General features: G+C 40.7%; 1 protein-coding gene across 2 annotated transcripts in view; it reads right to left on the bottom strand.

Moving 5' to 3' along the window:
• Nucleotides 1–17,203, bottom strand: part of BCL2L13 (BCL2 like 13) — a 41,519-nt gene extending 24,316 nt beyond the window's left edge. For both annotated transcript variants that reach the window (XR_002436538.1, XM_021390274.1), the window contains exons 1-4: nucleotides 17,098–17,203; nucleotides 11,840–12,026; nucleotides 3,555–3,665; nucleotides 2,467–2,623 (exon numbers count right to left, since the gene is read on the bottom strand). Coding sequence is in view for 1 of the 2 variants with exons in the window: in XM_021390274.1 (XP_021245949.1) it covers nucleotides 2,467–2,623; nucleotides 3,555–3,665; nucleotides 11,840–11,960 (389 nt within the window). In the remaining variant the exon portion in view is untranslated. The remainder of the gene's footprint in view (nucleotides 1–2,466; nucleotides 2,624–3,554; nucleotides 3,666–11,839; nucleotides 12,027–17,097) is intronic.

The following is a 17,875-nucleotide window of genomic DNA, read 5'->3' as shown; positions in this document are numbered from 1 at the left end:
ATTCACATACAAAATGGAGCTCAATACAGAGTAAAATTTTTATACACGCTATAGACTATGAACCAACAAACACTTGGGAGCGTTAACATTATGTTAGAGTTCAAGTACTTAGTTGCAAGAGACAGCACTTTTGATCACAAAAAAAATCTTTGTACTTCAGTAGACATTTCAACAAGACTTCTCATTTTAGAACTATCACACCTCTAGGTTCTCTGAATTGGGATGATGAAATTACTCTCTTCCATCCTCTTTCCTCCAAGATCAAATTGTGTCTTACAATCAGCAACAACGAAGACTTTCTGACAAGTGATAAGAGAAGACGTACTGCTTCAAAAGCAGTTGTCCTGAAGCCAGACCAAATCAGAAGGCAAGTTTAGACTTTGTTTTAAGGGAGAAAGTGGTATCTGGCGTTGGAGAGAAAAAATGCTAACTGCTTAGTGACTTTAAAAACTCTTCAAAATCTAACAGCGTTGCTATATTGTAACAAAAAAATATTTGTGTATAGGCACATTAGATGAAAATACAAAATATAAGCAGAATAAATAAGTATTGTGTCAAATAATGCTACTGTAGGAAACACTGGTGAAAGAACGAAATTAAAGCACGCTGGGGAAAAGATAATATGAGCTTGTCATTCTAAGTGCATTCTCTTAACTTCCTTGGTACATTAATCCCTTTAGAATGCAAATCCAAATAAATCAGTAGGATGAGAAGAGCAACAACAGCTGCAGGAAGGATTGGAGATTGGACAGTAGTTCTAGTTCACTTTACAGAAAAGCATGCATGCCACCAAGTTTCCATAGACATTTCAGACTTCATATGTACATTTATAGAATCATAGAATCATTAAGGTTGGAAAAGACTTCTAAGATCATCCAGTCCAACTGTCCACCTATCACCAGTACTTCCCACTAAACCATGTCCCTCAGTACCACATCTAAACGCATGGTTTTGTTAAGGCAGATAAGTGTCTGCCGTTTCTGGAGGAACACACCAACATATCTTTTGTCGCTTACAGGGGAACATGTACCCTACAAAGCATTTTTTGTTGTTAAATAATTTTTAGTTTACACAACATTGAACATACATTTTGATCCTATTAAACTTGCATACAGAAACAGACAGCATATGTATTGATTACTGAAAGTTAAATGGAGAGTTTTCCTGTGGATGAATCATGGAAAAGAGACAACTGCCTCCATCTGTCTAGTCAGATGTTACATGTGACCTCTGATGTTGAATCCAGGCCAGAGTTCATCAGTCTTAAAAAAAAATTGGTCATAAAAAGTCAACCACCATTATAGTTTCTTCAAGAAGACAAGCTAGTTAAGGAATCACAGGGACCTCTGAAGGTCACCTGGTCTAAACTCCCTGCTCAAGCTGGGTCTCATACAGCAGGTTGCCCAGGACCATGCCCAGACAGCTTTGGAGTTTCTCCAAGGACAGTGACTCCACACCCTCTTCAGAAACCTGACAGTTAAATATGTTTCCTCATGTTCAGAAGGAATCACTTTCAAATTCATAATCTCACAGAAGTCTGCCATGAAAAGAATTACCTTCACAAGAACATGAGATGCCTCTTCAAAGCCTATATGGCATGCTTAACCCCATCTATGAGACCAGAATTTTTGGTAGATGCTGATATCTAGGATACGTTTCATGAACAGTGGGGAGAACAATAATTCTCAGCTTCCTTTGAGTCATATTAATTAAATGAATCCATAAAATAGTTTCAGATAGCTATTTGCTATCTGAAGGACAGCAAATATCTGAAGGAGGAGATTCTATGATTTGCTAATGCTGTCTTCAGAACTGCATTTGTAACTGTCCTAACGTAGCACTCTACAGCTCCAGCTCTCTACAAATACATTTTGGAAGTCATTCAGAACAGTGAGGAGTACTTCATGTGGATCCATTCAAATGGGGCTAGTAATTCATATTAGAAAAGCAAGCAACCACAGCAATTTTACGAATTTACAAATGACATTAACCAAGATACTAGCATGGCAAGGACATATGCTATATATCGATAAGATTAAACTGGAAGGACAGCTCCTAATGCCCCAAGGCTAGCCCATGGAGTCACATTTGCTTCAGACACGTGTCCTGAAAGGTGGCCATAAAGCACCTACATACCTTCCCTTCAGGAAGACTCTCCCACCCATACTGGGTCAGACTATTTATTATTAAGCCTCTAGCTCTGCTCTTAACTACTAGGTAGGGCAAGTTAATATGGGCACAGCCCAGCATTCATGAAATTGGCAACGGCAATTGGCAGCTCCCAGCTGCTAGTTTCACCAGCTACTCAAATTACTTAAACTGGTCTCAGAAGCTCAATAATAAAAGCTTAGAAATTGAATTAATGTAAATTCTGAACAAAGAGAAGAGAAATATTCACACATTAAAACACAAAACAAGTACGCAATCAAAACACCTTCCCTTTGAAAAAAACAAATAGAAACTCACTTGCTAAGCAAGCTCTCTAGTGCTTTGTGCAGATGTTCTTTCAATTCCTGGGAAACTTTCTCCCCCAGATGAGCCAGGCAATCTTCTATTGAGCTTTCTGGATTGGCAGGACTGAACACTGGGGAAGTGTGGCAGTCAAATCCTGTAGTGGTAAAAGCTGAAAGTAAAAGTATATAAAATAAAGTAGACACGTATAAGAACAGCAGTCTCAGGCTTCTCATCCCACCAGTTAAACACAATTCATATGATGGAGAGAGAATTCAAAACTCCACAGTCAAAGCATGCTATAAACAAATTTTAGTAAAATAAATATGTTCTAAATACACTCTGGCAGTGATGCTTCCAAGCCATTGACAGCTTTAAGCTACATTTCTCCCCTCTAGCCCTTATCTCACAACTAACCAGCAAATTAGCAAATATTCTCAATTTTAAGCTAATTTTTAAGCCAGTCCTGATGAAGCACTGAAAGAGCCCCTTCTCCATGGTAAAATCTGCCCACTTATGGATCTCTGCAGCAGTACTACAGCATCTCTTTTTAAAACAATGCTCTGTTCATAAACCTTTTCCTTCTCTGTTTAAAATTTCTCAGAAAGGCCTACATGGATTAGTATAACCAGATATAGAGTCATTCTAGTTCATACTTCCAATCTGAAATACATGCAAAGCAAAGATTGTTTCCAAAGTGTCTCTTGCTGGGAGTCCCATAAAAGCCACATCTATCAGTCAAAGCACGTCCCGAAAAATAATCTGTGTGGAGGTGAGAAATCTTATGGTTGCAGTCCACTCTCCCCAGGATTCTAGCTGTTCCAGTCTGTTTTCAATTCTTTCATGGAGCAGCTTAAGGGCTGCTTACACTTCATTTATAGTAGTCTAATAAATACAGTTCAATTGTTTGCTTTGGCTAGACTCCACCACTCCACACAGTAACGTTTAACTTCATGCGACAATGCCTAGAAATCAGAGCGGAGGGATGGGGTGAAGAGACTCAATGCATCCAAGTATCTCTTTAACTAGAGTACTCGTTACAAATTAACCACTATTATACTACATAGAAATGATCAACTGCAAGGGGAAAATTTCAAGAGCACCTTCCAAGATCTCTTCATCAAGATGTTTCAGCTCCTCCTCGATTTCTATTTTAATCTTTTCCAAAGCCTCTTTCTCTGAAGCATGTTGTGCCATAAGCTGTTGTTGAGTCCCTAAAAGAAATCAGAGAAATTATTCCAATGTCATATTTCAAATAAGGTAGATAATGGAACATGATACTGAAATACTAACAGTAGAGGAATTCAAGGTGGAAATTTTATTTCAGAAAGCAGCATGAATTGTGGTGCCTTAAGTGCATTTATTACAAAAGTTTTATTATATGAACCAAGAAGCACAAACTTCCAGTTTTGCCGAAAATAGAATATGAATATTAAAAAAACTTAAATTAAAAATTAGAAATTCAGACCTGTAAAGCCACAGAGTACGTAACAGCTTTAAAAACAAATTTATCTTAAATTTACGTCCAAAATCAAATCAAAATGCGCATCAGCAAGCAATCATTAAAACTAATTTACTAATATCAAACCACAGAACAAAGTAGGTGTTTTCAATCTTAACCTTAGCATAGCATTTATCCTAAATAGCAAAATACCAAGTTTATATTGATCTCTGCAAAATCTACAAAAACACTCTGCTAAGTCAGTGAAGAGTTCTGAAATGATGGCAACTGTACATCAGATCGTTGTTCATTGGGAGCCTGCAGGCCACAATTAAACCACTTAGTACAGGGTTCATAAGTAACAGCAGATGCAAATGACCCCATGATGGTCAGCCAATTGTCAATCCTCATTTCCTAATTACATCATTTAAGAACATGAAATGGTTGCATATTCCCAAATATCACAAATATATCTTCTGTGTCATTTGGTCACAAGAAATTGTTTCAGTCACATCACTCAGGATTATATACAATTTCAATCATCTTCTTTATTACATTGTATATATTAAAAAAAAAAAGGAAATACAATCTGTTTCTAAACAGGCATAAGTATTTTAGAACACTTGAACTGCCTTCTGAATGTCAGCTTTTCCATTATAAGGCAGTACAGCAAGTTACTGACTGCTTTCTGGCACAGGTACTGGTGCAAAGACTACTTTAGCTCCTGTTCAGCTGTTTTTTCTTGGTGTTTTTCATCTTCAGCATTGTCTTGGTTTATTCCATCAGCTTTTGAACATTTATTTAAATTCTGTTCTGAAAGTACACTACAAAAACTGTTCAATTAATCGCTGTCTCATTTTCACTATACATCGCTGAGTCAGTAGACTACCACTGCAATTTTCTGCCTTCTTTCAATTCCCTAAAACGTCCTATTTAGAGCTAGCTGCTGTATCTACATGTACCTAAAAGTGAGTTTTGCATCAGCTTACTCCTGAAATACTTGAATGAAACTGACCACAAAACTTTTCTTTGCTAAACCCCCTTCCAGCCATTTATTTCCCTAAGTTTTGGGATAATTTGGGCCAATTATCAGTCCTTGTTAGCCCTGAACTCTGATGCTTTCAGCAGTTACCTAAAAACGGTTTCTTACCTCTCTTACTTCTCAATGTAACAACAGATAGTCAGTTAAATTCCATTTTACTTAACCTCACAATTACATCACCATCACCACGGTCAGAACAACTTCATTTAACTTCTGAAATCCCTTCTCAAACAGTCTGTTCTGTCACTCCGAACCATAAATTCCAGAGAGGAGCAAACTGTTCCTCCTTCTGGTTAATGAACAGACACTCGGTAACGCCTTGTCAGTGCCCCTTACGGTTGCCTCTTTGAAAGACCATACCGCTGCTTCACAGTCAAGTGCAACAAGTATGTGCAAGTGCAAACTCTCATTTTAACCTGCACTTCACCCTGTATACCAAAAGGACGAGGGTATTCAGAAGAGCACTCGTTCTCACGGGACTGATGTGATGCTGATCACACATGACAAGCTGTCATACTTTATAATAAGTCACCCGGAAAATGGAAGGAAGAGAAATTCCACTGCTGCCAGCATACAAAAGAGCTGTTTAGATAATCAGTACTGCAGTCAATGGTTTCCATCTCGTAACACCCACAACTTTGCAGCTGCTGCTGATTCCAATAGCACCTGACTATTCAGCCATGCCGAAACATCAAAAACCTACCCCTCCTGGATAAGTGACTTTGCACTGTTTATTCCCCTAATTATCAACGGGCTTCAGCTTTCTGCATCTCATGTATATTGACTCCGACAATAAAAAATGCATGCAGTATTGGAAGAATAGAGTATTCCAGTAGCAAAGTTCCTAAGTAAACAGCATCTTTTTCCCTCATTAGACCACTTCCAAGTCAGTTGGCAAACAGGTAGAAGAAAACAGTAAAAATAGCTCCTAGTAGATGTTCATTCTTTAATATGGCAAACAGTCACACCAGAAATGGCACTTGTAAGATATACAAACACTGAATGCTTCCCTACGCAGAAAAAATAACAGGTTTCCTACTGTGAGCTTTTGCTAAGCTGACTGAAAGGCCTCTTTCCAATGCAAAGACGCAGTAAGCTTCTGTTACACATTCTTACAATTAAGTTAGTTAATTAGAAGTTAAGTGCATTCTACTTCCTATTTATGGAATAAATGTTCCCTTTTGCACAAGTGTTTTTTGTTAGGATTTTCTCTTTCAGTTATATGGAGGTAACCTGCAAAGTAGGAGAAAAAAAGTTTAAAAGGTCCCTCCGGCACCACATTGCTGTCAATCAGACACTGTTGCCACTACTAACAGATGCAACAGTGCAGTAAAATTCTGGCAGTAAGGCCATTCATTCTAGAAGTTTAGTAACAATACAAGACTAACCTGTTCCCCAAGGTTCAGCCTTGGAGGAGGAGGGATGGGACGCCATTCATTAGTTAGAGAACCAGCACGTTCGATTCGACAGTGTTTGTGTTAACTAAAGCTAGCAAGAGACAACAGTAGCCACAAGGAGAGACTAAAGGTGTTATGCCTCTTTTCTTTTTCAACAAGAAAGCCTTTGATGTCACAGATTGCTTTTGTGTGTTTTTTTTCTTTTATGCTTGTCATTTGAATTTACCAATAACATTTTTGAGTTCTTTCTTAAGATTCTATGTTAACTTCCATATAGTCAGCACTCAATTACAAATTTACTCTCAGCATGACTCTTAATATTTCTCTAATACCTCAGACTTTTTATAACGACAAGAAAAAGCAAGCACCTAAAATTTCTGCAATCTGAGAAGGAACAAGAATGTAGCCAATCTCCTTCTAAATGTATTCACCTTTTTCCTTTTAAAAAAAGCATAAGCATAATCCCAGTGAACTCCAGAATGCAGACCTCCATACACAGAGGTAGCCCTTGATTTTAGATGTTTAAAAGCAGCTCTTTATAAGCCATAAGAAGACTGCTTAAACTAAAAAAGTCCAAAATAGTAAGAACCAAAAAGACACAAGACATTGTCAATTAGCAGTCCATTCTGGACTAAGAGGAATCTTAATGAAGTGTGAATTCATATTCCTGGAAGGACTACCTCTTTCTTGTCCAAGTCACACCCTAAAATCTCCCTTTCCTCGCCTGAGCTGAAGAAATAGCTCCCCTGCTACCACTAACCAGGTTACTCCAACACACAACATGAAGCTTTTCAGACTGTGACCTTTCAGCTCAATTATGTACAGTTCGCCCTAACAGGAAAGTTTCTAAGAAATCAACTACACATCTCAATTAAAAATACCTCAAGAACGCCCCTAACTTCTTACAGACCAACAACAGGGGCTATGAAGGTTAAAAGAAGATATAAGGACAGAGTACAAAGAAAACCAAGACGGTATACAACAGCCACTCCAAGAGCCAACTGCTGATAGAAAATCTTGCAACAACAAGTACCTCACCCATGATGGTCAAAACCACATAAGACAGATAGTCATGTTAGATTTGGGATGGCTGCTAAGGAGCCATGAGCTCACCCAGAATTTACAAAGCCTACCATCTTTGCATAGCCGTACATGTATTTTCTGAGATGTAACAGGACTCACTTCAAACTGAAGAGAAATGAACAAATACATATAAAATCAATTTCTCCCATTGTCCCAGAACGAAGCACTGCTACTACTAAGAACTGTGCGTGGGAAATGATTACAGTGGCTTCAATCTTTGAATGTTTAGAGTACTTCATACAGTAACTCCAATTTGGATTATAAATGGTCAAAAAAACATTGCGCAAAATAGTTGGATTAAAAGTACCATGGATAAGATGCATCTCGGGGAAACCACAAAACTGGCAAAGTTTTGTTCACCTCTTCTATAATCTATGTTAACACGTAGTAGTGGCCTTGACTGTAAATCTCCTGCACGCTATGTGAGTTAAGGGATTATATTAAGATCTCTTATTTAGGAGACTGCTGAGGAAAAAAAAAAAAAAAAAACAGAAAAACACACCTCCCTTCAGAATCTTTGCCACATGGAATGAAGTCAAATAATGGGGAAGTAGATTAAAAAAGCAAATATGCTAAAAATTGCTCCCTGCGTAAACATAAAGAAGCATTTATAATATAAATATATCGAATCACAAAATCAAAGTATTTCAACTCACTTATAAAGTAAGTGGTAATAATAGCTGCAGCAGACTGGATGTTTTTGTAATCAAGGGAAAAGATGTAAAAATATTTTCCAGTGCTTGATAGTTATTTTCAATGTTTGAAACAGTAGTTACAGATACTACATGTGTTCTGGAAAAATAATAAAGCACTTCTTCACAACCTAACAAACAAGTAACTGACAGCTTCCACGCAGCTTAAATAATTACACTCACCAGTTGCCTCAGACTGCATGAACTTACACAGATGATATTTTGTCATGTATGCTACATCAGATTTTTTGGAGCGATTTATATTGTTCACCTATATGAAAATCTACTAATAAGTAGCAGAATTCATTGCTAACAGGCTTTAAACAGGCTGAACGTGGGTGCTAAGCAGAATGACTATTCTGCCAGAACTGTAATAAAAGTAACCTCTAAAATTACTCCTCAGTTCTAAATTTGCTGGATTTCCCTCTGGAGACACCAAAATCTACTACAGAACATTGCACTGAAATCAACCATAGGATACCATAGAGTCATAATGTCAAAAGATTATGCCCAATAAATCTCCAGGAGCCTAGATAACTGCAGATGGTTCTCTTCTCTGCACTGAACAGCAGTTATCTGAATAAAATTTTCAAACTAGTAATCAGGTGTTGACTTAAAAATTGTTCTCCTTTGGCTGAAGCCAGAAATGTGTAGCTATTGTAATTGAAACCATATTTCTTGCAACAAACCCCAAACCAGTCAAAAGACCCCAAAGGAAATACAGTGAGGTAGATATCCGTGTAATTTGACTGAGGTTTCTCTTTTCTAAAATCTCTCTGGAAGCAATCACTCTAGTAAAGATTATTACATCTGATAAAAAATGAGAAACAAGTATTTAAGATTTTACTCTTATCTGAGTTTCTGGAATTGAAAGACATAACAGAAAGAACTCACTAGCATAAGATGCAAGAAAGATGAGGTTTTAAGGAGATGGCTGCAGCAGGGAAAAGCAGGTGAATGGACAGAAGCATTTAATTTCTCCTATTGGTTCTAGCAGAGGAAGTAGCACCACTTGACTCTAGTTTAACTGGATTGTAGAAGTTCCACTGAAATCTTCGAGACCAGTGCAGGAGTAGATTCTTGAAAGGTATACAAATACTAACTATACCTGGTGCCTACATATATTCATATTTTGGTGTTTTGTATGTAGTGGAAAGAGAAAAGATCCTCCAATGGGTGATTCAAGCTGGCTATAAGTAGGATCCTGCTTTGACCTGCGCTCAAGAGGAGTCTTACTCTCCGCTGGAGAAGGAGACTGAAAAGATCAGCATAAGAGTAAAGTAACCCTTTCTGGATACTCCTCATACATTACAATAAGATAAAGAACTCAAAGAATAAGGACTTAGATCTAAAAGGAATATATATGAGAGCATCATAAACCAGTGTCAATACTTCACAAGAATGACACATGTAAAATAGACAAGTGTTTTGCAGCTGAACTACAAACAAGCAACAGTCAAACATCACTTTTTTAGTTGTCTCCCATGAAAGGTCTACCAGCATAATAAGCAATCTAAAGCAAAATAAGATTCAGTGCCAGGTACTCTGTATCAGAACCCCCTCAAGTCATAAATCAAAGGCATTCGGCCACAAAGAGTAGAAGGATTAGTGAATGGAGTTTTAAAGTACCACGAAAAACCATCAGCGAAAGGAACTAGGGGTCAGTCGAGGTACTGTTTCTATGGTTGATGACAACATATGAAAAACACACTGGTAAGCATGATGTAATGTCATATTTTTATTTCTCATGTTTTCCTTATGAAAAACAGAAGTTTCTTCTTCACAATGGGATCCTAAACAACAACTATTCATTTTCATTTACTGGCTTTCACATCTCTTGTTCTAAGCAGGCTTCTTAATACCACATTTGTAACTGTAATGCCCAACTGTCTTCCAGCAGCATATTAGGAAGTTCAGGTAATATCCATTATGTGCTTCTTGTTCTCACTGTCCCCCTAGGGGAGAAGCATACAGAACATACTGCTTTGGCAGTTTTCAGTTCATATACACCAGCCATGTGCTAGCCAACAAGGAATACGGACTGCAGCTAACTACTTGATCTTCAAATAATATGCATACACACTGAGAGGGATCTCATAACAGAGAAAGATCACCAAGGGAGGAAAAGTTGCATTCACTTTCAGGGTTAGGGAGTTTGGGTAGGGAAAATGCATAATTTCGCCTTTAGAAGAGAAATTTTAGAGCACTGAATGAAAGGGACGAAAGGACAGATTTGGAAACTATCAATACTTTTGAGTATTTTAATAGCAAATGTAACTATATCCTACTGTCACATAAGCTAATGTATCTAAATAATGTCTGAAAAGCAGATTTGGTATCTTTAATCAGTAACTTAAAAGTCTCCTTTACTGATTAGAAAAACTGTATTTAAGCATTTGTAGCTTCCTCTCTACACTTGCTTTTGGATTCAAATATTTATTAGAGGTTTCAGTACTACCAAACTGTTAGGTTTCCTCTGAGTTTTCAAGGGTAACGAGAGTCAAATTATAAAGCTTTAAGACTAACTTTCCTTTTTGAACTTTGCATTTATAGAAGGAAGTAGATTTTTCCACGCTATAGTTTTGCACTTGCTCGATATATTACCAGTTATAGAAGCCCCCCCCAGATGGGTTATTCAGAATGTGATGCTATTCCTAAAATAAGCACTTTTTCCAGCAAATGGTTTTACAAAACAGCATGTAGGCATGAAGGTGCCTCTCCATTCACGGACTGCAGACACAGTCACAGCGGAAGAAACAGAAACATCTTAAATATACAAAGTTTAATTTTATACAGGAAATAATATAACCCGCATATGCTACAGAGCCAAACTGATAATATCGTTTCTGTCTTATTTTTGATGCTCTCTTTTCAAGCATTTCTCAATTCATGACAGCTAACTTCAGTAAGTAACAGAGTATATATTTTCAAATGCTTGCTCAAGAATTTTTTTTCTTTAAATGTGTCTTCATCAGAGGTTCTGAATCACAGGAACTAGCAGCGACAGAAACAGCACTAAGAACTGACAAGACACCAAAATAATCTGGATAAACAATTTTGTTTAAATGTTTGCCAACACAAAATAAAGGAAGTTTCACAACCCAGAATATGAAAGACAATCTGTCAAACTTATTTTATTCTGCTTAACCTCCTGTATGTATAAACATTTTCTGGAAGAAACATCTGACTCCATGCAGCCCTTGGCTTCTTAAAAATAAATGAATAAATAGATGCAGTGTAGGCCAGATTAAGTCTCACATCTCTACACTACCACTGACTGACAACAACAGAAGTGTTAACGTAGTTGGGCAAAACTGTTTAGTACGTGAGATTGCTTAAGCCGCCACTCAGACTTTATGCTGGTAAACACCTCCTCATCCCTCATTAATTCTACTTGCCATCCCAAAAAGAAAGCATGGCCTCAGATTCCTAAGAATCTGCTCAAGAAAGGTAACACAAAACTATCCTTCCTAATCTGAAGACAGCTAATAAAACCATTTTTTTTCTTCATAAACGCCAATCAGCCCTGGCATAGCTCAAATTAAAATAGTAATCTGAATAAAACAACTCTGTTTCCATCAGTATCTCTTACTGTTCATTTTATTATTCGTTTAAATGAATAGAGAGATGCCCAACACTAAACATTAAGCTGACTTTCTGCATACATGCATAAATAGTTCAACGCTAATTGCAAAAAGAGTTGTATATGTCAATAGGTACATGTAAATATTACCTTGAGTTGAAGCAGGAGGATGCTCCTGTGGCTTTTCTTGCGATAAAAGCCCCAAGTAGCTGAGAACTACATATTTTGTTTCATAGTGAAATCCTACAGGCACAGCAGTAGAGGACGCCATCGGGTTGGCTTGCAATGCGTTAGTGCTCTTTTTGGGCACGTAGGGTTTTCTCTGGGTTACTGAAGACTGTAAGAAAAGAGGAGAGTGGTTTGGTTTTTTGTTTTTTTAATAAAGTTGCAATAGGTCACGAACTCATACATAACAAGGAATTATGTAACAATCATGAAGTAATATCCAGAGTTTTGCCTTTATAGCCTATGCATTCTTATTTTAATAAAAACTATGCAGAGTAGAACCAAATGCCTTCAAGTCTAGTGCTCTGTTTGACTGTTGTTAGCAGTGGAATTTCTCACTCCTGCTTGACATATGTACTGCCACATTAAAACAAATTGAAGAGTTCTTCTCCATGTGTCTGCCTTCTAAATGCCTCCCAACTCAACCACATACAAAAATACATGCATAGTCACGCAAAGAGGCTTGAAGGGTTCTAAAGACTCAGTTAACTGCAGTTTGAGGTAAAAAAGGACAGCTTCAGAGGAAACTCCCTTTCCCTAAGCCTCACATGGGTATTTTCCTCATTCTCTGCTTTCTCAGATTCTGTATCCTGATGCAAAAAATTTTATCACAGGAAAAGAGACAACTGTCTCAACCTCATTTTACCATTCCAACAGCAATGGAAAACACATGGTCAACACAGGAAACCCCACATTTGTTGCTTGGATTGGAAGAACAGATGGCCGTGTGTCCTGAATTTCTCACCCAGACATTAATACTCATAAAACAGAAATCCGTATCTAATAGCAACATCTGGTCAAAGAATGACCTTGTTTCACTGTTGGTTTAGTTGCTTCTTCAAACATTGAAATAAGAACAGCAGGAAAAGCTAGGGAAAATAGAAATTAAAAAGAGTCATCGGTGACAAGGAAAAACTAAATAAATCTTAAAAGGCAATTTGTAAGTGGGGAAAAAGCAACACAACAGATTGAAACAAAGTTTCAGACTAATCAACAGGTTCTAGGATTTTAGGTAAGAAACAGTGTGGATAACTACTTCTGATCAGTCTGACAAACCCAAGAACAACAACAAGAGGAGCTTCCAGATGAATTTTCAACATCAAGCTCTCCATCACTTCGAAGAGTCATTCCCAGATAAGCAGCAGCTCACACCTGGCCATCAGAATGGATGCCTAACTGAAAGGCCAGGAGAAACATTCACGCTATGGAACAGGTACGTAGCAGATACTGAAAGAGCTAGAGAATTTACAAGCTTCAGAGTACAGTTATGTTTAGAAGAAATATTTAAGCCACATTTAAAACTTAAAGCAGTAAGAATGAGAAAAATGCTACATGGAACACCAGACAGAACATCTCAAGAGGGTTCCTAATTACACTGGAAACAGCTTGAGACTAAGAAATAGAAAGAGGTTCCCAAATCAAGGCACAAACTGTAAACGAAGCCTCAAGATTTAATAACAATAAACAGAGCAAGCAAAATAAAAGCACTGATCTGTTCGGTTATGCCAAATTTGTAGGCTAACTTCTAATCTCTCTCCTCCCTGGAAAAAAATCCAGATTAACAGCAGTACGAATGGTTATGAGGATAAACAGAACTACAGCTATGCTGAGGCATGGTTACCTTGTGAGAAGGTAGTATGGCAAATAAAAAAAATAATCTGTCAAATTAAAAGATGTAATGGGAAAAAGAGTTGATGGAAAATTGGTTAAGAGTTGCTTCTTTAAATTGTAATAACTCTACTTTCTGAAACGTGTTCATTATTGAAAAGAGAAGGATACTTTCCTGAAGACTATATTCTGGGAAGCCCTGCCTCTTCTGGTGTATTTCAAATTCTTGAAATCCTTTACCAGAAATATTCACTTGAGCCTTTGCTACAGCTAGAACTGAAACAGTGACTTATATAAGAAAGAATCCACGTCAAAAAAATCAACATAACACTCATATCATGCTTCAGAAACACAAGTTATAGCAAAGGATAAAATATGGCTTTTCTATGGTGCAGAGCTACACTTCAGCCACTATCACAAACTAAGATTTTAATAAACATGGAAGATTTGGAAAAAAATACTTGAGAGACTCCATGATCATTAACAACAGATGTATTCCAGCCGAATCTCCAGTTGCAGTCTCTGCATCACCAGATGTGAAAGATGCCATTGAGCAAAAAGCAAAAGCTCCCCAGTTTATTTTCTTTTGTTCAGCAGAGATCCACAGTCCTAAAACTAAGGCACCTCCTGCAATGCCTACACAATGAATGGAAGCCCTTCAAGCCAACCTGTACAGACCTGTCCAGAAAGAATCAGCCTGATGGGTGGTCTACAGAAATCCAGACATTACGATGCATATCAAAGAACGGCTCTGAATATATAATAAACATTAGTCTTTAAACAGATTTTCAGAGAGAATGAAAGGGAAGAAGAAAAAAGTTTGTTGAAACAAAAATGAGACTCCATACCAGCATGGTGATCTGTGTGTAGCAGTGAGGCCTAACTCATGAAAATTTCAGCACACTTAGCTCAGCACCTCTGGAGGGGGAGTGGAGGAAAGAAAGTCAGACCACAACTTGTTTAAACAGTGGCTAATGTTTCCCTGGGAAACCAATGGATTTAAAAAAAAAAAAAAAAACACAACAACTTCAATTGAAAAAAAGTAACCACTTGGACTGATGTATTCTGAGAGGTAGTTTTATACTGAATGACAAGGGACACTTACGAACTTGAATGGAAGAACTACCTCAAGCTTCACAAAAGAAGAACATCAGACTGGAAATACACTTCAAGAATCACTCACTGGTCTTCCTTCCAGAGAACACCATAACTGAATTACTCATTTTAAACTGCGATCTATCGTTTTTGTTTTCAAAAAGATGCAGACAAATATTGACTCAGATACTGTAAGAACTGCAGAAAAGACCATTTTTCAGGAATGAGTGGGATTAGAAAAGGACACACAGCTTGAACGACCAGATCAGAGGGAGGAAAGCTTTCCACTAGAGGAGCAAGATGTAAAAGAAGCCAGAAATGACTGAAGAGAATAAGACAAAGGCTTGTCTGGGAGATGTAATGGACCAGTGGAAACAAGGCATTGCAGGAATATGTTAGCCTTCAAAACATGGGCAAAGAGGTTACTTCTGGTTCAGCAAACTTATGTACTGCTTCTTAAAAAACTAAGGAGATCACAATTAGATGATTATTTTTGTAGGGAGAAATTCACAATATCTCTATTTCTGCACCCGTGGGGCAGAAAAACCTAGCCCTGCTCAAGCTGATGTAGCCCTTTATTCCTCCAACCAACCATGCTGCTTGTTCTACGTGGGCCGAGCCATTCAACTGACCTGAACATGGCAGTCTTAGTCAGACTGGCATTTTCTCAAGCAATCTGTCATGTCTTAATCCACAGAAGAGTTACATGTTAGATAAAGGGCGATGCAAATCTAGCCACGAATACACTCAACGTAATCCCTTAGTGAGGGGACTCAGCCATGTTTCAGTCCTCCCTCGAAAAATCCCAGTGTGCCTCCAGCTACATTTGCCACACACCATTCAAATGCCAAAATGCAGCAATACTGCACAGCGAAACAACCCAGCAGCTGCCGCCGAGGGCTCCTGCGCATCTGACTGTTGCACATCACAGATGTGCCACCTGCATGTGGAGCAGCAGCCTTGCAAACTATTTTGCTGTATGCTTATAGAAATAGCAGGTGATCAATACCTGTAGCAATTTCCATGTAACCCGCTAAAAACAGGTCCAGAACCAAGAGCACAGTACAGACTGCCTTATTTTTAAGAATAAGGCCCCCGTAATGACAGTAAGTCTTGCTCAAAAAAGTCAGTCCAAGGCTCGAAGCAAGTTGCCAAGCTTCACTTACCAGCTACAAACTCAGAACACTTCCTGCTGCTGGGGAATTATTTCAAAGTACATGCGGTCTTGGTCAGCAAGTGCTCAGCCAAGCACAGACACTGAGATTTAGGGAGGCAACAAGCCTGCAGCACTGGAGTTCAAATCACTTTAACGAAGCTCACGGGTTTGGTCTATCCCTCTGTAACAGGTAACCGCTCACAGTTTTCCCAGCTGGCCACACATGGCTCTAACCTGTAGCCTCACGTTTATAAAGGAGTTCCTTTTCAAATGTACCCAACCGCGAGGAGCTGCTTGCGGGACGTGCAGCTACAAATCCACACCCTGAGCCGAATTCATGGAAACCACCCGGCGCTCCGCCACCTCGCCAGAAGGGCTGAGCAGGGCTTTGGGACGAGGTGCGTGCATGAACTGGTCCAACCCTGCAGCAGTTTGCCTCCCAAACACCTCCCCTAGCAGGCAGGGCCCCCCCCTAGCAGGCAGGGCCCCCGCAGCACCTGGCTGCGGGCTGGCTGGCAAACTCCTCGGCCTACTTTTCCCAACAGTACATGACTAAGAGATTGCTTTCAATAAGCTGAGAACTACTGAGTCCAAACACATTGATCCCAACTGGGGATGAATCAACGCTGCATCCATTACCGGTCCCCAGCGTCACGTAATGGCTGGTACCACTGGAAAGCACGATGGCCGTGTATCTGGGCAATGGTTTTGGCTGACCTTAGAAGGAGTTGCAATTAAGCGAGCACTTTAGGTGAAACGTTTGACTGCCTTTTAGGAAGAAAACCAAGACCTGTGCGGGCTACCCACCAGGAAGCTTCTGTTTTCGGAGCTGTCGGCCACCTCACCAAACCACTACGGCACAGCTTTGCTAACGGGTGAGGAACGCCGTTCCTATCGCCCTTCCCAGCCGCCAGCCCGAAGGCACCACAGAACTGCGCTGAAGCAGCCGCGCGGCTCTGCGGGAGCACAGCGTAAGCCACTCCGTTACTACGGCGATGAATGAGATATTTATATCCCGGCAGCGCGGAGCCGGGATGAGTCAGGCGGCGGCGGGCTGCGCGCCGCAACCCTCTACCCGCACGCTCGCTGGGTGCGGAGCCAGGTGCGGGCGCGCATCCATCCCCCCGCGGCTGCCTCTCCTCCCGCCGCCCTTCAGCGCCCGCAGCCCAGCGGCCGCCAGGGGCGTGCCCGCCGCCTCCCCCCAACCCGCACACCTCCCGGCCGGCGGGGGGCGCAGAAAATAACGAAATAAACCGGAGCACAGACGTCGCCCGACCACCCACCCCCACCCGCCACCCGCCACAACACCCCGGCCTTTCCTCACCTGCGGCCGCCGCCGAAGGGCGGGGAGGAGGAAGAGGGGAGGGAGGGGGCAGGCCGGGCCGGGCGAGGAGCGGCGCTGCGCCGGGCCGGGCCGCAGCCGCCGGGGGTGGTGGGCGCGCGCGCGCGCGCGCGCGCACCGGGCAGAGCTCGCTCTGCCCTAATTTGCCGCCGCCGCCGCCGCCATGATGGAGGGGCGGGGGGAGGCGTCGCGTCACCGCCGTGTCACCGCCCGCCGCCGCAAGGACGAGGGCGCTGGGAAAGGCGTGGTTAACTTGAGGAAGTGGAAACAAGAAGCCGCGGGTACGGCCAATGTTGCGTTGGAAGCTGACGCGTACGGAACGGTTGTGTTGTTTGTTGGTTTGTTTTTCCAGTAAATGCAGCTGCAGAAGGAAAGCGCAGCTCCCCGCCAGTCAGGGTGAACCATCGCTACGGCAGGTGACAGACACGCGTAAAGTTTTGCCATCAAGCAGCAGCAGTAATAAAACTCAGAAGAATCAGCGCGTGTCTCAAAAACGGCCTTAACCATAGCGCGATAGGAGGTCACAGTAATTGAAAAAGGCTTGGGACCCCCACGGCTTGTTGCTGTGGTGCAAGCGAGGCGCTTTAACACCCCACACCGGAGCGCAACGCCCCTATAACTCAGCCCACGTGCAGGCGCTGACGCGCTGCCCGCGGGAGGAGCCGAGCGCGGCCGCAAGATGGCAGCCTGCCGCACGCGATGCCCCGCCCCCTGATGACGTCACTCGGAACTTAGGTTCCTATTGGCCGGGAGGAGGGAG

The sequence above is a fragment of the Numida meleagris genome, chromosome 1 (genome assembly GCF_002078875.1).
Source record: "Numida meleagris isolate 19003 breed g44 Domestic line chromosome 1, NumMel1.0, whole genome shotgun sequence".
In the NCBI taxonomy this organism is placed as follows: Eukaryota; Metazoa; Chordata; class Aves; order Galliformes; family Numididae; genus Numida; species Numida meleagris.
Note: the sequence above shows the minus strand (reverse complement) of the source record. Positions and strands in the feature narration are given on the sequence as shown.